The sequence below is a fragment of the Schistocerca cancellata genome, chromosome 8 (assembly GCF_023864275.1).
Source record: "Schistocerca cancellata isolate TAMUIC-IGC-003103 chromosome 8, iqSchCanc2.1, whole genome shotgun sequence".
Lineage (NCBI taxonomy): Eukaryota > Metazoa > Arthropoda > Insecta > Orthoptera > Acrididae > Schistocerca > Schistocerca cancellata.
Genome location: NC_064633.1, coordinates 48,553,177 through 48,579,549, shown reverse-complemented (window position 1 = coordinate 48,579,549; position 26,373 = coordinate 48,553,177). Strand labels below are relative to the sequence as shown.

At 40.8% G+C, this 26,373-nt stretch overlaps 1 protein-coding gene across 1 annotated transcript in view; it reads right to left on the bottom strand.

The window, feature by feature from the left end:
• Positions 1-2,865: 2,865 nt before the first annotated feature.
• The window catches only part of LOC126094984 (4-hydroxybenzoate polyprenyltransferase, mitochondrial), a 105,855-nt gene continuing 82,347 nt past the window's right edge, over positions 2,866-26,373 (bottom strand). The window contains exons 4-6 of the mRNA XM_049909639.1: positions 23,436-23,629; positions 3,537-3,725; positions 2,866-3,361 (exon numbers count right to left, since the gene is read on the bottom strand). Of these exons, the coding sequence (XP_049765596.1) occupies positions 3,209-3,361; positions 3,537-3,725; positions 23,436-23,629 (536 nt within the window). The 3' untranslated portion in view covers positions 2,866-3,208. The remainder of the gene's footprint in view (positions 3,362-3,536; positions 3,726-23,435; positions 23,630-26,373) is intronic.

The window sequence follows — 26,373 nt, the reverse complement described above, 5'->3', positions numbered from 1 at the left end:
TCAAAGTGTATCAAGAAGACTTAAGATGAAAAAAGACTTAAGATGAAGAGCGTCCAAGACACCTTTGCACATCAATTACTGATGACAGCATAGAATATGTAAAGAAAATGGTTCTGGAGAATCATTGAATTACCATCAGAGAGATTGCTGGTAATGTCAGCATAGCTTTCATTTTTTCCCAAACACTTTTTGGTTATTTTGGGCATGAAAATTTTAGCAGCAAGGTTTGTTTCAAAACTGTAGAATTTTGACCAGAAGCAAAGTCGCGTAGAAATCACTCAGGAATTGCTGAATGAAGTCCACAACAATCCAGAAATTCTAAAGAAGGTTGGTTACAACGGGCGATGAAACATGGGTATAAGGGTATGACGCCGAAAATAAGGCCCAATTGTCCCTGTGGAAACTGCCTGAAGAGCCATGACAAAAAAAAAATATTGTTTAAGTTTGATCACATGTGAACGTGGTTCTCCCTGTTTTCTTTGTTAACCATAGGCCAAGGCATCATGAGTTCCTGCATTACACTCTTACAGTTCATAAGGCATACTACCTGGAAGTTATGCGCTGTTTGTACAAAGCAATTTGAAGAAAACTACCAGAATTGTAACAAAACCATCATAGAAATGCTCACACCTCGAAGCTTGTTCAAGATTTTTTGGGAAGAAACAAAAACGTTGTGTTGCCTCAGCCACCATATTTGCCCTAGACTTCTATTCCTGAGGCTCAAGAGAACCATGGAAGGACATCATTTTAGCACCATTGATAAGATAAAAGCAGAATTGCTGAAGGAGCTGAACATCATAACAAGTGAGTTCCAAAAGTGCTTCCAAGATGGGCACAAGTGCATTATATATGAGGAGTACAAAGTTGATGCTGATGAAGATTCCTTAAGAAAAACAAAAATTCCCATTACTTTTTGATCGCATCTCATATGCTTTTTTTGGGATTCGTAGGTTTTTTAACGCACTGATGACATGTTTTCATGGATTCCTTTGATGGATTTTATAAATAAACTGACAACTGAAATATGTAAATATATTTATGTAATTGTCAGAAAAAATTTTACTGTTATATCTGAAAATACAATTTCAAAATTTTTCAGACAAGGGGATTTCAATACTTAAGTTACACACTGTTATGGTAGGCCACTTAACTTTTATTGAATGCTGCAACACACTTCAAAGTGACACAGATACATGACACTTTTTCAACAATCACCAAGCCTCTGTAGACACCATTTGGAACGTTTTACCAATTGTGCAATTAATTGACGGTAAAAACCTTTTCTTTGGTCACAGAGCCTTTCAAGAACTTCTGTGTGAACATCCCCATTGTTGGAAAATCTCTTTCACCTGCAACTGCTGGAAGTAAATTCCTTAGCCACCTGTATCTGTGGTCGATGTTGATGGCCTTCCTTCCTTCCTGTGTGGCCTGGGTCAAACTGTTGATGCAATTTTGCTGCAGCTTAATGCCACAATGATTTCATACATATACTGCCAGAATTTCGTGGTGAATGTGTGCAATTCACACATTTTGCACACAATATTCATACCCTATGCTGTACTTCTTACTCTGGAGTACGTTTCCATTAAAGCACCATTTCACTCCCACACTTTAATGCGCCTGTCATCCAGACTACAACAGAACTGCATATTTCACAAAACCCAGAACATGTACTTTTTTCTGTCAATGCACCACTCTGTTTACATAATAATCTTCGCATGGGACAACATGTGAAACTTACTTTCTGAAGTCCCTACATATGTGGTTTATTCTGTCTCCCTTTATTTTAAGGAATTGTGAAAAACAGTTCCTTTTGCGAAACAATACAGTTTGCATTCAGTGAACTGCACAAATATGAAACGTTTTCATCCAGGCAACCCACATTTGAAATGCATTTTCCTAATTTTATTCATCATCTCGGGTAGATGCATGGCACAGATCATCCTTGCTGTTGTTGATGGCACAGGCATGGTGTTCTGGGACACTTCCTCATTGGAACTGTAGCATCCTTGTCACCCCCCCCCCCCTCCCCGTTTCCTTCCTGCACTCTCCACTTTTCTTACTACAATCTGTCTTGTGAATGGGTTGCCAAATACATCGAAAAAATAGCATAGGTTATATTGGCATATTACATCATATTCTAAACACATTATAGTTCAAAATTACTAAAAACAACCAGAAATTGCCTTTATTTCTCAAAGTCATGATAACACAGTGATAAACTGTTTTCTTCAATCAGATGCTGAATTCTATTGGGAGCCAGCAGAAGTGGAAATGAGTGATGCACAGAAAACAGATGGTGAAACACTGAAGTCAAATACATGAAGTTAAATTGCTTTAACTAGAAAAATGAAAGTTGGATGTAGCATAAGCACAGAGCAGGGGGGAAAAAAAAAAAAAAAAGAGAGGCTCTGTCCCTGTGCCTTGCTTTCAAACCACTTTGGGTGAAATGTGACATCACATGCAAACAGCAGTGAACACAGTAACTCCAGACATTTTCGCAGATATATAGGACAAGTTTGATAATAATCTGGATGGCTGGTGGAGAGCACTCTGAACATTTGTGGAAGGTAAATGGAAACTTTGATCCTAAACGTAGCCATAGACAGTGCCCAAAGGTGCTAAGTGCATGCATGTAAAAGATATACCATTGCAAAATAGGATTATTTTGTTTCACATAAAAACATTTTAGGCCTACGAGTGCGGTTCAAAATTGTGTCAATGTTTTTCCCGCTTTTATTGCCATTTTTCTGTGATTCTTACCCTAATTTAACAAAAATTAGTTTTTGTATGAAAATTTAACTGAATTAAGATGTTTGAGCACTCTGTGGGAAGGAGGAAGAAGAAGAAAAACATGTTACGAACTTCATATACATAATTATATTGTAGTAAACAACAACAAAAACAAACTGCCAGCAGATTGTACAAATACAAAAACATTTCACAATCAACAAAACACAAGTGTCTAAAATAAATAACATGTATCACTCTTCACAGAAGATACTGTTTATCTTTTGGGTACAGTTCATCTCTGAAGATGTATAGCAACAATACACGATTGTAGGAGTTTCCACATGAATGGTGTAATCTTCAATTAACATTTTGATTAATAAGTAAACATTTTCAACCATGCACTGACCGTACAAAACACATGACTAGATGTGACCAGTGATAGTATAACTGATGTCAACAGCCAAGTCTTCCAAGACTATTTTGCAGATTCTTTGTCTGTGCGTTCAGAGTTGTCTTTTTTTAAGAAATTACCAATCACTATTCCTAAAAACAATAAAGCTCCAACTTTTTGGTTAGAAACAAATTTTTTCTGACAATCTCTGACATTGTTAATGTCAAGTGTATAAATCTGAAAACAGGAGAAATTAATTAAAAGACTGATTTTAATGTAAACACAACTTAAATTCAATTCTGACAGTAAAAAGAAAACATTTACTCTTTCGATAAAGTACACACAGAAACTGCTCATGACATTAAATGAGATTAAAAATTGTAGTAGAAAAGATCAAAATTTTGTCACCAACCTGATGTGCAATGTGCATTATTGTACATGTAAGACCTAAGTAATAAGGCCATGTCTGTTCAGCTTGAAACCCTGATATGCCCAGACCTGTAGCCATTGCTATGGTGAAACCACACAACCAAGGCTTAGTACGTTCTCCAAACTTTATTGCAGTTGACTTTATACCCAACAATAAATCATCTACTTTGTCCTGGAATAAAAGAACGAATTTGTATTTCGGAAATATCAATGCCCAAGTGAAGAGTCAATAATGGCATCAAATATTTATCAGGTAACATGTAATAACAGAGCCACCTTACTGAAGTAATCTTGTCACGAACTTTACATTTCTTCGAATATTAATGGTCTATTATCATGCACCATTACAATGGGGAGTGATAATTTCCCCTCACTCCTTAACATAAATATGACATCTTATACATATCTTCTGCAATCCAAATCACAGCTCACATTGGCATTCATTAGTGCTGAAGCAGTTCTTAAAGGACTATTAAACTGACAATTGTCACTAGCATTTGAATCTATGGCTTTAACAACGTCAAGCATCACAGCTACTTCCATTAGATTAGTTAACATTATAATAGTAGAAAAATAAGGAACTTCACCCAATTTTTTGTCCTGTCCGTTGTTTCATTTGAACTGTTGTTAATGTTTAAATTGGCTGCTACAACATTCATACATATTAGTTTTCTTTCAGAATGGATTCAATCACTAAAATGCTGTATGCTGTTTGTGAACTTACTAATACGGTGTGCATTCATCACCACCAAGCAAACTCCAGAGGGCATTATAGTTTACTGAATCATAGTGTTTTAGTCACTTAACTTCACGGTATTCCCATTTCCTATAACCATTACAATTAAGAAACATGATTTGCATACTACTGGCATATATGAAAATTTTAAATTTTCCAGTGTACTATCGAACTGTTAGAATGCAACTGCCATACAGATGTAAATGTCAGGGTAAAATTAAACAATGGAAAATCCAGAATGGAATAATGACAATATTATGAAAAGCATACAGTGGTACTTACCATATAGTGGGAACGTTCAGTCGCAGGCAGACACAAAAAAAATACTGCTTAAAAAGTAAGCTTTCAGCCAGAAAGCCTTTTTTTAATTAGGAAAAGCACAAGCATGACTGTCAGATGTCTCATGTGCCCACACACACACACAAATGCAGCACTCTCATGCAAAAACACTGTCTCCGGCTGCCGGGGCCAGACTGCAAACAGCTACACATGATTGGAGAAGAGGTAATGAGGACAGTGGGAGGAGGGATAGCAGGGTAGGGGTGTGGAATGGTGAAACACTGCTTGTGGGAGCATATAGGGACGAAATGAAGAGAGAGTAGGGCAGCCAGATGCAATGAGGTGGTTAGACAGAGGGCAGGGAGGGGGGAAGGGGGATTGCGGGAAACGAGATAAGTGAAAAGACTGCGTGCGTTGGTGGGATAGAGTGATAGAGTGCTGCATAGTGCTGGAACGGGAACAGAGAAGGGGCCAGATGGGTAAGGACAATGACTAATGAAGGTTGAGGCCAGGAGGGTTATGGAAACATAGGATATATTGCAGGGAGAGTTCCCACCTGCGCAATTCAGAAAAACTGGTGTTGGTAGGATGGATCCAGATGACACAGGCTGTGAAGTAGTCATTGAAATGAAGAACATTGTATTGTGCAGTGTGCTCAGCAACAGGGTGGTCCAGCTGTTTCTTAGTCACAGTTTGTTGGTAGTCATTCATGCAGACAAACAGACTTTAGGTTGTCTTGCCCATGTAGACTGCAGAACAGTGATTGCTGCTTAGCTTGTAGGTCACGTGACTAGTTTCACAGGTAGCCTTGCCTTTTATGGGATAGGTGACATTCGTGACTGGGCTGGAGTACGTGGTGGTGGGAGGATGTATGGCACTGGTCTTGCATCTAGGTCTATTACAGGCATATGAGCCTTGAGTTATGGGGTTGGGAGCAGGGGTTGTTGAGGGTAAACTAGGATATTGCATAGGTTCAGTGGATGGTGGAATACCACTGTGGGAGGGGTAGGAAAGATAGTGGGAAGGACACTTCTCATTTCAGGGCACAACGAGACGTAGTCTAAACACTGGCAGAGAATGTAATTCATTTACTCCAGTCCTGGGTGGTGCTGAGTCACAAGGGGAATACTCCTCTGTGACCGGACAATGGGACTCTGGGAGGTGGTAGGTGACTGGAGAGATAAGGCACGAGAGATCCGTTTCAGTACAAGCTTTGGAGGGTAATTACAGTCTGTGAAGTCCTCAGAGAGACCCTTTGGTATATTTCGAGAGGGATTACTCATAACTACAAATACAACAACCATGGGCGGATAGGTTGCATGGACTTCTTGGTATGGAATGCAGGGCAGCTGTCAAATTGGAGGTATTGCTGGTGATTGGTAGGTCTGATATGGACATAAGTTACAATGTAGCCATCTTTGAGGTGAAGGTCAGCACTGAGGAAGGTGGCTTGTTGGGTTTAGGAGGATTAAATGAAGCAAATGGGGGAGAAGACAATGTTCTGGAGGAACGTGGATATGGTGCCCTTGCCCTCGATCCAGTTCATGAAGATTATATGAATGAACCTGAACCAGATGAAGGGCTTGAAGTTCTAGGTGGTTAGGGAAGATACCTGTAGATGATCCATGAACAGGATGGCACAGGATGGTGCCATGCGGTGACCATTGCCATATCACAGATTTGTTTGTAGGTGATCCCTTTAAAGGAGAACACACAGTTGGTCATGGTGACCAAGAATGAGGTTGTATGTTTCGAATGTGTTGAGAGTTCGGAAAGATAGTGTTCAATAGTGGTAAATCCAAGGGCAATAGGGATGTTAGTGTAAAGGAAGGTGGCATTAACAGTGACATGCAGGGCGGCACGTGGTAAAGGAATAAGACCTGCAGAGAGTCAGTAGAGGAAGTGGTTAGTATCTTCCATATAGAAAGGCAGGTGCAGGTAATAGGCTCAATGTGTTGGTTTACGAGAGCAGTGATCCTCTCATCGGCGGCACAGTAATTGGCCATAACGGGGCATCCTGAGTGGATGGGTTTATGGACTTTAAGAAAAATGTTGAAGGTAGGAGTGCGGAGTGTGGGGAGCGATAAAGGTAAGAAGAGAGAGTGAGATTTGGGGGGAGAGGTTCTGAGCTGAGCCTAAGGATTTGAGGAGAGACTGGATATCCTGCTTGATTTCTGGAATGGGATCACTGTGGCAGGATTTGTAGCCACACAAATCTGACAGCTGGCAGAGCCCTTCTGCCAGGTAATCCCTGCGGTTCAAAACAACAGTTATGGAGCCTTAGTTAACAGGTAGGATTATAAGGTGGTGATCAGTTTTAGATGGTGGATTATAGTTCTTTCTTTAGATGTAAAGGTTAGCTTGCATGTCAAGGGATTTGGGGGATGACAGTGAGACAAGGTTTGAGGTTAAAGAATTCTGGAAAGATAAAGGGGGTGATATGAAGGCAGTGGTGGTGGATCACAGTTGGATGGAGGAATCAACTGAATCAGGCTGGGTTCCACATCAGTCCTTGGTTGAGTCTGATTGGTAGGGTTGATGGTGAAAAAGTGTTTCCACTGCAGGGACTGGCAGAAGGAGAGAAGGTCTTCAACAGGTTCTGTATGATTGAATTTGGGAGTGGACCAAAATGTGAGGCATTTGGAAACAATGGATATTTCTGCGTAGCTATGGCTTTTGGAGGAAAGGATCAAGACTGTTTTGCCCAGTCTGTTTAGGTTCTGGATGCTGTGCTGTGGTGGGAGATAATTTGTGAGGGTGGGGTAAAAGTAGTAGGTCTGGAAGGCAGGATTTGTCAGCTATGATGGGATGTAGGGGATGGTTTGTGGTTGTTTTAGAGTTGGTGGATAGTAGTAGTACACAGTGGAAGCAGGAAGTGAACAGGTTGGAGAGTTATTTGATATGGCATTGTGCATGCTGCTCCAGTTCCTGGAGGGCGCAAGTTTCAATGTGAGAAATGGGATCTGGAATTTGCCATTGCACAGCAGGAGAATTTTGTGGAGGGAGAGGAGGTATTGCAAGAAGGTTTGGGCCTGACTGACATGGTTTTGGAGGACCATGTCAGTGAGGGTTAAGGACTGGTGGAATCTGAACAAATGGACGTCACTGTGGAAGGAGGGATTGCAGCCAGAGATGGGTAATTTGATGGTAATGCCATTTGGGTGGGTGGGAGGGGGGGGGGGAGATTCTATGAGCCAAGAAACAATGGAGGAACAGTATATGAAACTTGGCTCTTTACTGGCACAAAGGGAAGGATCAAGGATCCATGGTGGAAGATAAAAACGCGTAAGAATACGTAAATAACGTAGAAAAACATATGGGAAAATTTGAAAAAATGTGCTGGGAAAAAAAAATCACATTAAGATCAGAAAAGATGTAGAATGGGGAAAGAAGGGGAAACCTGAAAGGGTAGGCTGATAGTAAATGACAAAAATGAACTGCAATCGACATGAAAACACAATGAGCTCAAGTTAATAATAAACAAAATGATATAATTTTGGTTGCAGGTCTGTGAGTGGATGCGCACAGAGAATGCGGACAGCTGATGTGACAAGACAAATGTGGCCAATAAACAGCTGGACCACTCAGTTCCTCAGTATGCTGCCCAACACGACATTCTTCATTTCAATGACTGCTTTGCAGTCTGTGCCATATGTATCCTTCCTACAAACAGCAGCTTTTCTGAATTGCAATATATCCTATGTTCCTATAATCCTTCTGACCTCCACTTTGTTAGCCATTGTCCTTCACACACCTGTCATCCTCTTCCCTAGTCCATCCAGCACTACACAACCTTCTATTCCACCAATGCACCCACACAGTCTTTCTATTTCTCTCTTTTTTCTTCCACTCCCCTCATCTCTGTCTAACCTTCCAGCTGTACCAAGCTGCCCTACTCCCTCTCCACCTCCTCCTACATGTGTGCACCAACAAGCAGCACTATACTGTCATCCACCACCACCACCCTGCTATTCCCCCCCCCCCTCCTCCTCCTCCTCCCAGGATCCCCACAGTGCCATATAACCCGACTGCTTCTCCCATCATGTGCAGTTGCTTGCAGTCTCGTATAGGCAGCCAGACACAGTGGTCATGTCTGAGAAAGTTGTGTGTGTGTGTGTGTGTGTGTGTGTGTGTGTGTGTGTGTGTGTGTGTGTGTGTTTGTGTGTGTGTTTGTGTGTTTTAGCAGTCATTTTGTTGTGCCTGAGTGCGAAAACATTTCCACTATACGGCGAGTACTGATTCTACCCTTTCCATAATATTGACATTAAGTATCAATGTAATTATATTGTCATTAAGTTTCAATGTAATTATGTGAAAAGGAAAAATGAATAAAAAACTAAAATTATGAGACAGAACTGCTAGCCAGTATTTACTTTTTAGAAAGTGGGGGAGGGGCCACAATAATTAGCACTGCCAATAGAAATACATAAAAATGCAAGACTATCTCAGCTATCTGAACAATTAATTGGTTCCAGAGGTGGATAGATCAGCAAAAGTTAAAAAGGAATGAGAGATCAGTCACATGTTGAGATGAGAGGAAACCACTTGTAGTGAGGATGGGACTGGAAGAGCTACACACATGTTTTTAGATGGGCACATCCTAAGCAGTCTGGCTTTTCTGGTTGGAGGACACTACAGCATCTACATCTTGACTTTGGTTGAGGATACATGTGTTTCTGACAAGTAATGAAGACAATGGCTATTGCTGATGTCAGTGCTGTGATTTGGAGGTATATTTGACCAACATTAATTGATAGAAGAAAAGATTGTATAACATGATTCGAGCAAAGCTATCCTGGACTGGTATACACAGTCAGTGACAGCAGAATCAACAATTTAAAGTGGACTCTAAACCACAGTGTAATTAAGCTTTTTCCACAATTTAAATCATTGCAAGAGTTGAAAGGAACAGTAAGTGACAGGAAACATCCTAGGAACAACTAATGATTGAAGCCTGAATCTGCAAATTTGTGGTCTGACACTAGTACCCTTACCCAAAAAGAAACATCTCATTTCATCAACTCCTGGTCTGCACAGCCACATGCGTTATACCAAAGAAAAACACTGTGTTACAAAATATCAAATATGATGATGATGATGATGATGATATGATTGGTGTGGGTGCATGATAGCAATGTCTTTAGTGCCCATATTAAAAATAGTGCCCATATTAAAAAATAGTACGAGACAAGTGTGGATAATGTGCAAAATTATTAAAAACCAGTTGCAGCTAACAAACTACTGTTGTGAGGCTAGAGGTGGAACAAAACACAGAAGTCAACAAAGAACACTGGAGATGATGTTTAACTACTGACTTGATAGTACTAATAGGTGTGACAAGACAGTCCAACTTAAAACACTACCTTGAGGGACGCCGTTCTCCTGCTCAAAGCAATCAGGGAGGATATCACCAACTTCACATCTAAATTGTATGGTTACAGAAACGTCCACATAAGAATGGAAAGACATCCTCAAAAATCCCATGCATGGAGATGCCCAAGGGTAAGAAGCTTCCAAATAGTACTGTAGGCCTTCTCAATGTCAAAAAATATACCCACTAAGTGATGCTGGTGCAGGAAAGTTTGTTGTCCAACCACTTCTAGGAGGGACAGATTTTAACGGTGGAGCAATACCTCCCAAAACCACACTGAAAGCAACTAAGAGATTGGATTCTAAGATCCAGACAATGTGGCAATTGATCATCTGTTCCAAGGGCTTTCTCATGCAGCTCATGATGGAAACACTACAATAACTATTGTGGTATATGTGGTCCTTCCCAAGTTTTAAACACAGAAGTAAAGCAGCCTCCTGCCATGTGTTGGCAAAGTGTCCTGGTAAGCAGCTGAGGGTATAAAGAGCAAGGTGGAATCCTTTGCTTGCCTGCGAGATGCCATAACATACTATAATGGAGAAGGGGCAGTTGTGTCCTTCATCTACACCAGAACTTAAGTCCCAACTGTTCGTCTCTGCAACAACTCTATAGCATCAGAAAGCTGAAATCTGACTGACAGCGGTGATAACTGTGACAAAAAAAGTTGCCATGCCCTGGGCAATGTCTCATGTCTTGGTCTGGAAACTCCCATTACCCTTTACAGCAGCCACTGAAGACACCCCCCACCCCCCCTTTCTCTCTCAGAAATGATCTCCCATATGACAGTAATGTTAGCGGAACAGTTTATGATGGTCAGGAACTGTTGCTATGATCTCTTTTTGCTGTCTAGCAATTCAGCGACATTTCTCCCTCATTATTGAAAAGGCTGCGAAGTTCATTACAGCGGGCTGCCCACCTGGTCCTGATTGCAGAGCAGCATTTGTCACTCCACCGAAGAACAAGCTGCCTTTTCAGCTGTCCTGAAGACAGTGGAATGGATGCTTCAGCAACATGATGGATCATTTTGATAATATGACACCATCATGGTGTTTAAACACAGCAAGTTTGTGTCCAGTCTGCTATCCTGAGCACCTATTATGCCAGCTTTCTTTCGGGCACCACTCTGGTAGGTGAACCCAGATCGGGAAGTGATGACTTGAATGCATCCCATCAACCACTTCGCATTGAGCAGTGTGTGCAAGGGCAGGAGAATATATAGAGAGATCGATAGCAGTGAATAACCCTACGGCACTGCTGAAGTGCATAGTCCACCATATGTTCAACAAACGTGCACTTGAGCACCTGAGAAGATTCTAAATTGCTCTACCCCATGGACAGGTGGTTGCAGAGCCTGAAAGGACATTGTGTGCATTAAAATCACCACAGAGGATGAAGGGATGGAGAGCTGAGAAAGGTTGTGATCGAGAGCCTTTTCATCTAGTGCCTCTTGTGGGGGCAGGTAGAATAAGTTTTCTTTTTTCTATGTGCAAAAACAACTGAGGTCATAAGCACCACGTCATAATCTTAGAACACCAATTAGTAAAATAAGTTAAGTGACTATGCATTAGGCCCAATCGATGGATGGAAAGACAAGGACTTCCCCTTGGAGACAGGTCCACAAAAAATGCCACAGAGACAGTAGAGGACCCAAACCAAAGATTAAAATGTCCTTCATCAGATTGCTAAGACACAGAAAATGTAAAACACAGTTGACGACCTGTGTGTCGTTCACTAAAACGGCCAGTAATTCAAGACGGCAGACTTACACTCTAACACAAGTGGTTAAAAAAGGGCATCGGGTCAGGAAATGGTGAACCGTCAAAGACTGATGACAGTGAGTACAAAGTGGTGGGGGGTCACTGTATAACAAAGGCAACGGCTAAAAAGATAGTGCCCAATATGCAACCTAGCTAAAATTATCTCCTCATAGTGAGAGGGCCTGCAGGTGGTAAGCCAAGTCACTGGAAGAGGTTTAATTCCCCCAGAGCAAGTTCCTGTGAAGAAAATACCAGTGATTATGCCAAAGTCATACCATCTTTTGACAAATGACACCACAGATATTATCTGAAGGAATGGAAGAGCTAGCAGGCCGAGGGAGGAGGACTGCAGCCTTGGTAGCAGCATCAGTAGCCTCAGTTCTTATTTTTATTTACATGTCAAGTTCCGTAGGACCAAACTGAGGAGCAAATCTCCAAGGTCATGGAACGTGTCAGTACATGAAATTACAACATGAAAGTAATAACACATAAAAATAAATGTTTATGATCCCGAAGAAAGTCAGTCCATAAGTTTACTTAAACGCAATTGACAATACAATAAGAATTAGCTTAATTTTTCAAGGAACTCCTCAACAGAATAGAAGGAGTGACCCATTAGGAAACTCTTCAGTTTCACTTCGAAAGCGAGTGGATTACTGCTAAGATTTTTGAATTCGAGTGGGAGCTTATTGAAAATGGATGCGGCAATATACTGCACACCTTTTCGCACGAGAGTTAAGGAAGTCCGATCCAAATGCAGGTTTGATTTCAGCCGAGTATTAACCGAGTGAAAGCTGCTTATTCTTGGGAATAAGCTAATACTGTTAACAAGAAATGACAGTTACAAATATACATATATTGAGAGCTCAATGTCAAAATACCCAGACTAGTGAACAGGGGTTAACAAGAGGTTCGCGAACTTACACCACCTATTACCCGAACCGCCCGTTTCTGAGCCAAGAATATCCTTTTAGAATGGGAAGAGTTACCCCAAAATATAATACCATATGACATAAATGAATGAAAAAAAAGCAAAGTAGACTATTTTTCATGTCGAACAATCACTTACTTCTGATACCGTTCGAATAGTAAAAATGGCAGTATTAAGTCTTTGAACAAGATCCTGAATGTGGGCTTTCCACGACAGCTTACTATCTATCTGAACACCTAGAAATATCATCTGTTCAGTTTCACTAATCATTTGCCTGTTCTGTGAAATTAAAACCTCAGGTTTTGTTGAATTGTGTGTTAAACTGTAAAAACTGACTCTTACTGTGATTTAGTATTAGTTTATTTTCTACAACCCATGAAATTAGGTGATGTACTGCACTATTTTAAACCGAGCCAATGTTGCACACAACATCCTTTACTACCAAGCTTGAGTCATCACCAAACAGAACCTTTTGTTTAGGCCATCCAGTAGCTCACAGAGGAAAGATAATATAGCATTTTCAGTTGTTGAACAACCTCTAAAGCCGAATTGTACATTTGATAGCAAATCATGCGATATGAAATGATGAATTATCTTTACATACAGAGCCTTTTCAATAACTTTTGCAAACACTGATGGAATAGAAATAGGTCTAAAATTATCTACATTATCCCTTTCTCCCTTTTTATAAAGTGGCTTTACTGCTGAGTACTTTAATCGGTCAGGAAACTGACCATTCCTAAAGGAAAAATTACAAATAGGGCTAAATACAGGACTAACATGTGCATAATAGTACTTTAATATTCTGCTAGGCACTCCGTCATATCCAGGAGCATCCTTAGTCTTCAGTGATTTAACTATTGACTCAATCTCCCCCTTGTCTTTAGCTTACCACAGAGGAGTATTTCAGACATCAGTTTCAGAAAGGAATTTGCCAAGAGAATTATATGATTCCTTGTAGAAACTAAACTTTTACTTAATTCACCAGCAGTGCTCAGAAAAGGATTGTTAAATACTGTACATATATCTGATTAATCAGTAACAGAAATATTTTTACTATGAACTGACTACATCGTCGACCTTGTGTTGCTGACCAAACACTTCCTTCACAACTGACCACATGGTTTTAATTTTATCCTGTGAATTAGATATTCTACTTGCATACCACATACTCTTTGCCTTAGAATACTGTTTGTAATAGGCTACTGTAGCTTTACTGTGACCACTTCAAACATTTTTATGTAATTCCCACTTTGTTCTACAAGATATCCTTATCCCACTAGTCAGCCACCTGGGCTGCCTATTACTGCTAGTACCCCGTTTAGAACTTTCTAATGGGAAGCGACTCAAGGAGCATGAGAAATGTGTTAAGGAAAGCATTGTATTTATCATCTATGTTATCGGCACTATAAACATCCTGCCACTCTTGTTCCTTGACAAGGTTTAAAAAACTCTCTATTGCTGTTGGATTAACTTTCCTTCACAGTTTGTAATTAAATATAACATTGGTTTGAGTACAAAAGCCTTTTAGTGTTAAAATTTGTGCATCATGGTCTGAAAGGCCATTAATGCTTTTACTAAGAGAACGTCCATCTAGTGATGAAGAATGAATAAAAATATTGTCTTTGGTTGTGCTCCTGTTCCCCTGCACCCCAGTTGGAAAAAAACGCTGTCTGCATCAAATCATATGAATTTAAGAGATCTCCCAACATCCTTTTTCTTGCACCGTCATATACAAAATTAATATTGAAGTCACCACATATAACTAATTTCTGGTACTTTCTACAAACTGAATCAAGAACCCGCTCTAACTTGAGCAGAAATGCTCTGAAGTCAGACCTATAAACAACAACAATTAGAAGTTTGATTTCACTAAATTCAACTGCCCCAGCACAACATTCAAATATCTGTTTAGTGCAGTGTCGTGATACCTCTATGGACTCAAATGGAATACTGTTTATTACGTACATAGCCACTCCCCTTGAGAAACAGCCAGCTAATCTGTATGCTGGTAAAGGAAGCCTCTGAACTGTCAAATTATTTAAGTGGTGCTCTGATATACCAATAATTTCAGAGTCAGCATCTATGTGCAGTTAACTAACTTTATCTCTAATACCTCTTATATTCTGATGAAATATGCTTATTCCTTCTCTACTTCTCATACCCATCAGACAAATACGACCAGAAATCCACATGAATATCACAGTGGCTGCCTCAACAGAGAGCAAGTAGGAGCTTTCTTCGACCCATTGTACTGGAGGATGGACTGTGCACAACACACAGAGGCTCTCAAGGGCATTGAGAGAATGCCAATTATGACAATTAAAAAAGCCTGTGTCTCCAGATGTACTGGGAGTCCTGATAGAGATGGCGAAGATCTCTGCTGTAAAAATCAAGCAATGTTCTGGAAGCCAGTACCGAAAATTCTCAGTGCCAATGACGAAGGCGTACCCGACATCATGGTCAATCTTAGAGCCATCAGTGTACATGAGGTTGCTGTCACTAAGTTGTTGTGGAGGTCGAGAAACTTACTGCGATGGATTGAATCTCGAGTAGTGTCCTTGGGAAGTGAATTAAGTCCAAGAGGAATGTGAAGTTAAGCTGCTAGCAGACAAGGGTGACATCGAAAAAAACAGATATAGGATGGGTGGCTGGCCATGGCAGACAAACAGCACACGTACCCAGTGAGGAGGACATAATGCCGGTAGTTTGGCAGCTTTGGCATAAACACTCTCAACCAGGCTAATGTAAAAGGTGGCAGTGGCCAAACATACTCCAGAATTGAGGATTGTGTTAAGATGGTGTAACATGGATGGATGTGTAGTTGTATAAATGAAACAACCATTGTTGCATATGGGGGACCAAGAAGTTTCCTGTCAAGCATGAGCCCTGGGAATTTCGTAGTTTTGCGAAAAGAAGAGCAACAGGCCCAAGATGTAAAAACAATGGAAGAAACTCACTGTGCCACCAGAAATTCGAAGCTGCCACTAAAGGAGACAAGTCCGTGGAGAACTGCAATAGAGCGCAGAGTAGCCATCGTAAAGGGAGCTGGAGATTTCTGGCAGGAGACAGTCCATAATACTGTTAATGGCTATAGCAAAGAGGACGACACTGAGGATGGAGGCTTGAGGTGCTCCGTTCTCCTGGATAAAGGTGTCCGACATGGCCAAACCCATTCATGCCTTGAAAACTCTGTCTTTTAAAAATTCCTGAAGGAAATGTGGCAGGCAGCATCAGAAGCCCCATGTGTATTGAGTACAGAGGCTACCAGTACTCCAGCAGGCGTCGTATGCTTTCTCCAAATCAAAAAACACTGCTGCAGTCTTGTATTTCCACAGAAAACCATTCATGGCATGGGTTGACAAAGTGACGAGATGATCAACTGCAGAACAGCGTGCGCAAAATCCAAATTGTACAGTGGTGAGTAGACAGACTAATCACCATACCAGCCATTGATGAATCATAACACTCCATCGCCTTGCGAACACAGCTGGTGAGAAAAATGGGGTAGTAGCTACAAGGAAGGTGTTTGTCCTTACTGGGCTTAAGTATGGGTATGACAGTGGCTTCACACTGGTGTCTGGAAAACATCCATCTGCCCAAATGGTATTGTACTTATAAAGGAAAAAGTGCCTGGCCACAAGAGAAAGGTGCTCAACCTTTGGATGTTGGCATCATCTGGCCCTGGGGTGGAGTGTCGGAATGAGGTGAGAGCACAGTCAAGCTCCCTCATAGTAAAAGTATTGTATTGTAACATTCACGATTCAGAAGAAGATAAGGGAGGGGTATTACAAGAGCTGCCTCCACTCATTTCCAAGGGAGGAAGGTAGGTTAATACTGAGTGGAGCTCGAAATCACCATAAAATAGTGGCCAAAGGTGTTGGAGATACCAACAGGATTCACAATCCAGAATGAGATTTTCACTCTGCAGCGGAGTGTGCGCTGATATGAAACTTCCTGGCAGATTAAAACTGTGTGCCCAACCGAGACTCGAACTCGGGACCGAGTTCGAGTCTCGGTCGGGCACACAGTTTTAATCTGCCAGGAAGTTTCAGGATTCACAATGACACAATCTGCTACAGTCAGACCAGAAATTGGTGAATGAACCTTGGTCCCAGAGAACTGGCCCGAGGTTGCCCTCACAACAGAAGAGGGAGTGAAACTGTTAAAAGAAATAGTAAAGGAAATCCAGCTAGTTTTTTATTTATTTATTTATTTATTATCCTGAAGAATGTGACGACACTGCACATGCAGCTATTTATAAAGAATACATTTTGTCATTGCAGAATGACTGAAAAACGCAGAGAGCACATCTCCGTGTGTGAATCACATTGTGGCATACCTCAGTCCTCCAGAGAACCAGGAAATGGCACGGTAAAGCACATGTGTGATGTATGGAACATTATGTGGCAGAAAAGATAACGTTTGTAAGGTACTCTACCTGGTCTTGACATCTGGGGAAATGTTCATTGAATGTCACCAATGAGGAGTAAAGCACCAGTCTGCCTTAGAAAGCTCTCAACTGGGTTCATATGCAGGTGGCGTAGGAGTCAGCAGACAGACAGTGCACTAGAAATAGTTGCTCAAGTACATATCAGAACAGGCCACTATGGAGACAATGGGTAAGCTGGGCAGATGAGGTACGCCAAGAGGGAACCTCTCTGACAGGTCCATGAGAGCCCCAAAGGGGATGATGGGCACCAAGTGGCAAAAAGGCATGAGGGAGCTGACCAATAAGCTGGCATAATTCGTCTCTGGTGACAGCTAATGATAAAGGGATGAAGATGTTACAAAAAGAAAAGATGAAATGAGGAAGGAAAATGCAGACTGCAATAGCTTAGAGCTGGGTGTTCAGTGAGATGGCTTGGCTGTCGACTTCATCCTAAACAAGCAGCACGACTCCCCTATGAGACGGAGTGCCATTGTCGATGAGAAGTCAAAGTGTACCGGGAGGAAACGACGACAGAGCAAAGCGTTTGTGAGGCTGCAATTTCATTTCTTGGAGGCAGCAAGCAACTGGGAGCTGCAATTCCTCCTTGTTGCATATTACACCATGAATGTTCCATTGAAGAGGAGTCATAATGGGGAAGAGCAAACGAATGGAGGGCAGTCACCTCAGCAGCTGCTGAATGCCAGCCTTCAAAGACTCACTGCTACCATGTGCAGTGACTGGAGGATCCTGTTCCATGAAATCGATGGAGGTATCAGCATTCTCCCTGGGTCAGCCTGCAGACTCCAAGGCAGAAAACCGGTAGGCAGTGCACACCAGGAAAAACCTAAGTCAGCCAGGTGAGGGTATGGTATTATATGGCGACACCATTTGAGAGGAGCTCCAAGCCGGGGAAGGAGAAGATCATTTGCCTCTAATTTCTTAGAGCCTTTATGGTTGGCAGATGAAGACTCACACTTTTGTCAGCTGGAGGGACATAAAAAGTCTTCACGGGAGTGTTCCTTTGGTCATTCCCAGCCTGCTGGTTGTGTAGTAGTGATTTTGCCACCAGGGGCAAAGATTTGGTGGCTTGTTGCGCAGCTGCAGGAGGAGGAGTCAGGAATGCCACCATGACGCTGGGTGATCTGAGAACTGCAGTACTGCATTGGAAGTCTCAAGTCTGCTTGGCCATATCCTTTGTGGAGTGAGGAGTAGCACGAACAGTACTGTAAGTGCCATATGGCAAAATGCAAGGCTTTGGACTAGCCAACAACTCGCAAGTGACAGGGTAGGGTACTTTTTCCTTCATCCAGATCTCCTGGATGGGCCACTGATTGAGATACATGGGACAGTTATGGGACAAAGGAGCATGGTTGCCATTATAGTTCATGCAGCGGAGAAAAGGGAGGTGGGCAGTCACCCTCATAAGCATCTCTACCACGAGTAAAAAGGTTGGCTTTGTTTTAGCAGAACACGCAAGTGTAGTTAAAATGTTGATACTGGTAGCAATGTGTTGGGTTTGGAAAGTATGGCCAGACCATGACGACTTCATAGCAAACCTTAAACTTCGATGGAAGTACTACTCGATCAAATGTGAGAAAAAAAGAGTGCGTTTATGCACTAAGTTTGTATCAACCTTTTCCTTACCTGATGAACCACAGTGATGCCCTGATTGGAGAGATAATTTTGGATTTTCCTCTCAGTCAGACCTTCACACAGCTAAGGGTAAATAACACCGTACAAAGAATTCAGTTTGCAATGGGCCTCAACACAAACAGGATAACCATGAAGGAGCTGTAAGCAGTTGTTGGAAATCACAATTGGCCTCCAGAAGCAAAGTCTCATTATGTAAGTAATGAGAGCAAGACTTCACAAGGCCTGCAATTGCAGTAACACCTTTCTGAAAAATAACTGGATTAACTGTAGCGAAACAAGGACCTCCTTCGGTATGTGAAACCATGAGAAACTGAGGTGTAGCTGAGAAAGTCACTGAATCTATTTGATTTACGAGGGCAGTTCAATAAGTAATGCAACACATTTTTTTTCTGAAACAGGGGTTGTTTTATTCAGCATTGAAATACACCAGGTTATTCCCCAATCTCTTAGCTACACAACACTATTTTTCAACGTAATCTCCATTCAATGCTACGGCCTTACGCCATCTTGAAATGAGGGCCTGTATGCCTGCACGGTACCATTCCACTGGTCGATGTCAGAGCCAACGTCGTACTGCATCAATAACTTCTTCATCATCCGCGTAGTGCCTCCCACGGATTGCGTCCTTCATTGGGCCAAACATATGGAAATCCGACGGTGCTAGATCGGGGCTGTAGGGTGCATGAGGAAGAACAGTCCACTGAAGTTTTGTGAGCTCCTCTCGGGTGCGAAGACTTGTGTGAGGTCTTGCGTTGTCATGAAGAAGGAGAAGTTCGTTCAGATTTTTGAGCCTACGAACACGCTGAAGTCGTTTCTTCAATTTCTGAAGAGTAGCACAATACACTTCAGAGTTGATCGTTTGACCATGGGGAAGGACATCGAACAGAATAACCCCTTCAGAGTCCCAGAAGACTGTAACCATGACTTTACCGGCTGAGGGTATGGCTTTAAACTTTATCTTGGTAGGGGAGTGGGTGTGGCGCCACTCCATTGATTGCCGTTTTGTTTCAGGTTCAAAGTGATGAACCCGTGTTTCATCGCCTGTAACAATCTTTGACAAGAAATTGTCACCCTCAGCCACATGACGAGCAAGCAATTCCGCACAAATGGTTCTCCTTTGCTCTTTATGGTGTTCGGTTAGACAACAAGGGACCCAGCGGGAACAAACCTTTGAATATCCCAACTGGTGAACAATTGTGACAGCACTACCAACAGAGATGTCAAGTTGAGCACTGAGTTGTTTGATGGTGATCGTCGATCATCTCGAACGAGTGTGTTCGCACGCTCCGCCATTGGAGGAGTCACAGCTGTGCACGGCCGGCCCGCACGCGGGAGATGCATTACTTATTGAACTGCCCTCGTACATTCAGTAGACACAGACTGAGATGGAGATTCAAATGACTGGTTCTATCTCCAGGGTTCTTCCATGTATACAACCTTCTATCATGATTCTTAAACCAAGTGTTAGCTATGATTAAGTTGTGCTCTGTGCAAAATTCTACCAGGCGGCTTCCTCTTTCATTTCTTAGCCCCAATCCATATTCACCTACTACGTTTCCTTCTCTCCCTTTTCCTACACTCGAATTCCAGTCACCCATGACTATTAAATTTTCGTCTCCCTTTACTATCTGAATAATTTCTTTTATTTCAACATACATTTCTTCAATTTCTTCGTCATCTGCAGAGCTAGTTGGCATATAAACTTGTACTACTGTAGTAGGTGTGGGCTTCGTATCTATCTTGGCCACAATAATGCGTTCACTATGCTGTTTGTAGTAGCTTACCCGCATTCCTATTTTCCTAGTCATTATTAAACCTACTCCTGCATTACCCCTATTTGACTTTGTGTTTATAACCCTGTAGTCACCTGACCAGAAGTCTTGTTCCTCCTGCCACCGAACTTCACTAATTCCCACTATATCTAACTTTAATCTATCCATTTCCCTTTTTAAATTTTCTAACCTACCTGCCCGATTAAGGGATCTGACATTCCACGCTCCGATCCGTAGAACGCCAGTTTTCTTTCTCCTGATAACTAATAATTTATACCTTTTGCAAAATGTGATATTAATGGGGAGGAGGGTTTGTATCAATTTTGAAAGGGGGTGGGTAGTGTAGGTACACAAGGTTAACACCACACACACACACACACACACACACACACACACACACACACACACACACACACACACACACACACACACACACACACACACACACAAAGTGTGACTGATTCTTCACTCCATAGGAGTTGCTAAGATCTTTCTTCGGGGACTTCAAAGGTGAAGGTGAGAATGTCCTTTCTGCAGGAGACGTTTAACATCATACCACCTCCTGCTTCGCACTCTAGTACCAGCATGAAGTGGGGATCCTGGGGGAGGGGGGTGGGAAGGGTTTCCTGTCTTTGGGGCTATCTTCTTTCTCTTCTTCGATCTTAGCAACCATTTCTATTTTTTCCTTTATTACTTCTCTTTTGAGTACAAGTCTATCTTTCCCTCTGTCAATATGCACACACTTCTATCGCTGAAGTCGTCCTCACTTTCCGTGGTTTTCTATAACCTTTAACTTATTTTACATAAGCTGGCCAAAGAATCAGGCTACATGACTACCCATACACAAACACACAGTGAAATACAAATACGCAAACAGAGGGATATAGTTTAAGATAATGTAAGAACCGTCATCTGTTGGAGGGGTAAAATTGTGCACATAGCAATAGGTATACAAACATGGTCATGTGAGTTGACGGTTCCACATTACATAAAGTTATGTATGGAGGAGTATTCATGGTCATGTACAAGGATATTGATGTAGGTAAGAGCTGAGAGTATTTATGGTTATGATGACAGTATTATACTTCATGGTAGATGTACATTGGTTACAGAGTATAAGGAGTAACATCTTGTTAATAGTTATGCTACAGTGTATACTTCAATGGACGGAATTGGTGTCTGTTTAATGACTATTCTGACGAATTGTAGGATAATGGTATAAGCAGGGCATAAGTAGAAATCTATATAAACACACACACACACACACACACACACACACACACAAAATAATATTCCAAAGTATGGTGTCTATTGAAAAGTTAGGACTGCAAGAGAAGTGGAGGACACAAAAAGGGTTAAAGGAAGTATTGTGAAGTGAGTGTGATGGATAAAGCAGGATATTAATTTTTCCAGGTAGTTTTGAAACAGAGTGTACATAAATTCAGGCAATGGACGAGGAAGCCTACACATGAAGGATAAGGAGACTGCACCCAGAGTTGACTGGATGCATATGGGCAGGCGGGCAGACCCAATGAAGGCTGACCTATACTGTGCAGGCAGGGGCAGCAAGAAGGGGATTGACGTGTACCTTAGTGTATTAGGAATTTGTTTAAAGGGGCATACCTACCAAAACAGAAGGATGTAGTGCATTCATAGTGTCTACCATTGGGTAAGGTATAGGTACTGTGCCTAAAGGAAGAGGGCAGTATTGTGACAAAAGTCACACAATTTGTAGAGATTATTCTGGTAAGATTGAATTCTTGTTCCCACTCACAGTGTTATGTTTGTGTGAAGACACATGTGTTAAGAAGAACACCTTTATTTAACCAGGGTTCCTCCAGACTGTAATAAATAGTGAATAAATACATACTTGGAGAAAGCAGTATGCAAAGTAAGAGCAAATAGCAAAATGTGCTTGGGTAATGAAGACTCAGAGTTTACGACTGGAAAGGGAACAGAAATCCTTGTCCTTACATAGTTTAAATTAATCCAAAGGTACATGATGTATTAAGTAATCAAGTGTTAAAAGGAAAACTGTTATAACCATGAAGTAACATTATATAAATACGATAATACTGTACATAATGAACGTGTATAAAATATCATGTGTTCGAGCTAAGGAGGAGGGTACGAAGTGCCTCGAGAGTTTCGGAGAAAATTCTAGAGACACTTGTATTTTCACCGTCTCAAACACATGTTATTTTAGAGATAAGGGTGGTAAAGTAGAACTATGTCTACTGCCCCACAATTATGTGTGTACAGGACGGATGTCTATCTGACGGGCAATCGGTGCGAGCAGGCAGTCAACGAGCCCGCCTGAGAAGTTAAATGTACCACTAATGGAGTAAATGCATCATACTCTGTGAAATTAAAAAAACATTATTGGTATAAACATTTGAAGGTTGTTGAAAGAAGAGACTATTATTCACTCTCTCACTGCCGTAATGTCGCGACTGTTGTCTTGTTAAGCTTGAAAAGATTTATAAATTGTATGTATTGAAAGATGATTGTAATAGAGTCTGTCGGTCTGGAAGGCGTCAATCTTACGAGAAATGTTTAGTGTATGAAAACTGCTACGTGTTATGAAAATACAGTGTTCAAAGCAATCTCGAGTGTATAGAGTTATTTTAAAGTATACAAAATTCCTCCAGAATAGCATCTATTCTTCGGAGAAGAAGCTGAGCAGAATATCGCCGCCTGTTATCCTGAGAGAAGATCAGCGAAGCAGCTCCAAGTAAGTTCGACAACCAAAAGGGGAGTGTGAGTCTTGCACATTAGTACCACACCGCCACCCCTAATCACCACGACCACCAGAGTACTTGTAAATCATTACAGTAAACAAGTGCAAGAAAAACAGATTTATGAAAAGATGAGAGCAGTAGATCTCCATTCACATCACAAAGGAAATCAGGACGATGAGAACAAAAATGAAAGAAATATTCAGATCATACCTGGTGTGCATAAATTGTGTCATATATGATAGTCCAGCATATACCAGCACAGTACAAAGGCAAGACAACTGGCCAGGAACATGAGCCGTGCACTGCACTCCAACCCAACAAGGCACCCCAGTTAAAGGTTGCTCCCAGCACAAGCTGTGGCCAGTGTGTGATGCGTTTTGCCAATGGATACATGGCAACCAAACCTGTAACATGTTATGTTTGCAAACATTAAAAGAAACATGACAATAATTATGATAAGAACAGAAAGTTTACTATAAAAAAACTTTAGTAATTACTATTATCTATTGTTCAGCTAAACATGAGGATTCACTATCTACAACTGACCATTCTTAGTAACTGGCTACAGTTCAAACTTTTTCTGTCTTCTTTTTTCTTTTCTATAAACTCTGTATCTGTTATAGCAACATCACAATAAAATATACACCGTTCACTGGGTATAGCACTGAAACTGAATGAAAAAAACATAACCTATAGTATCTACAACTTTTATTGTTGATTCACTGCATCTGATGGCCAATGATTTCAGCCTATGTGTAGTTATCTTACTGCATAATCAAGGGATAGTATTAATTATTTTTCCAATATTTGTTTGTCTCCAGGTCAATCCTGCTTCAGGTCACTTTTTCTTTGCACTTCGCATTTAATTTTCCCTACTGTGATATTTTTTGTGTATTTTGGATGACAAGGTGAAAGCTTATTTGTATTAGAGGTTCGTAGTATAGTATTTGCTTATTATCCTGACTACTCCAGTGAATTAGATGGAATTCCCCGCCTGGTGAACAATGCTGTTCTACGTTCAGTAATCCCCCCTGTTCAGATTTCAGTTAAAATTTACACTCCTCTGGAAAAAAAAACCACACACACACACACACACACACACACACACACACAACAAGAATAAAAATTATGTATGTATTTACATAGATATCAAATTTCTCTTCATAAATGTGTACTATTCCACTGTGGGCAGATGTGTGCCACTTGTATCGGATGCAGTGGAAATTGATAATATTTTTATTTCTCAACTGCCCACCTGGCTTATTAAACTGTCTTGATTCAGTCACACACAATCTTCCACTAGTTATATAATGAACAAAAGCTTTCAGAGACATGGAATAAGTGAAATCATACATTAACTGGTAGAAAGCCTACTAGAACATAAAACTCTTTTCTGAAAGCCATATGCCTATGGGACAATTATTTTCACCCCTAGTGCTGTAGCTGTCAATTGACAGTCAATCCTAAATTCACTATTATTATAAACCACAAAACTATTAGGGAGTGTAAGTAATGGCAGATATGTGTAAAAATCTCAAGGTCCTTTAAGAGGCTTCTGCACAATGCTCAGGTAACTTCACATAATGTTCTTCTGCAGAATTCTTTAGTCTAAATACATTTGTGACTTTGGCTGCAATGCCATAGGACTGTACTCTAGGAAAGTATGCAAATTATGCTTGCAATCTTTCATATAGGTCAATGGAAATACACTGAGTGAGATTTCTAAGTGCAAAGAAGGCAGAACTGAGCTTTTTGGTTAACTTCCCCACATGTTGTTGTCACCTTTGTCATGCAAATAGATGCCTATAAATTTCAGAGATAGAGTTTCATTTAGTGTGTATTCCTTCTCCATTGTTCTCTACTTCTGATAGATGTAACAATATGAATCAAGGTACAAGAACAGATTGCCACTCTCACATAGAGGAGGCATTTAACAGTACACCGGCACACTTAAAAGTAGTCCATGCTATTGGACAAAGTCTTCCTACAGACTTAGAATTAAGCTGTTTGCTATGAACTAACTGTAAATCTTTTCTACTAATATCCTTTCCATTTGTTATACTTTTATCATCAGTTAACATTAAAACTTTCTGAGGAGTGCTGTAACATTGGTAAACCAATATTATAGATCAAACACTGGAGCAAGGCATGTATTGAACCTTGAGGACACTAATGTTTCCCCATTCAGAATTCAGATTTTTAACTGTGGTATCTATCCTCAATGTGGAGCCCTTGATTCTATTCTTGAGATATTACTCCAACTCACGAGGGGCTGTCATTAATGCCACAATGTTGTAATTTTCCTGGAAGCATTTTATGATATACACAATCTAAGGCATTTGTAGGTCAGAGAACATGCCAACAATGTTATAGTTTAGTTTTACCAGAACTTGAGTTTGTGAGCTCATATGTTGTTCAATCTGTAGATAATACTTTATGTAAGACAAATTGAGCAGTTAAAAGATTAGTACTGGAAAAGTGAATTCATACTCTGCTATAAGCTAAATACTCAAAAATGTTTGAGAACATGAAAAGAAGAAGAGATGGGTCTGCAATCAGAGACCACTTGCATCTCCACCTTTAGGCGTTATTATTGTACGGTTCAAACGTCCAGAAAACAACCCTTGATTCACCAACTGATTATAAAGGTAACTTTTGTTGAAATACCATAACAGAAAAAAAGGGTCTACTCTTTAGTGACCTATGATTTATGTGATCTCAGTAACGATAAAGTTCAAAAACTTGATGTACTGTGGATATGAAAGACCTATGCAAATCTACTTAATGTTTTTGATTGTCTACTTGCACCTAGTTTTCATCTGTTGTTAGGGTAGAATTTACTGAATTTGGTTGCCAATTACTGAAATCTAAAGTTGCACATCACTTTGTCATTAAAACATATAAATATAAGTGACTATATGAATGACACTTGCACGTCGTAATAAAACTGATTATGGTGAAAGTACTAACCTATCTTGGATCATATGAAGTGAACGATACAACACTGAAGGAATAAAAACCAAAATTCCACTACTAAATAGCTATGTGAAAATGTTTGAATGTCAACGTTTATAAATACTTCATGCAATTACAATGGTAATTGTAGACTTCTCAAAAAAGATAGACAATTCATTTTATTTTCTTTATG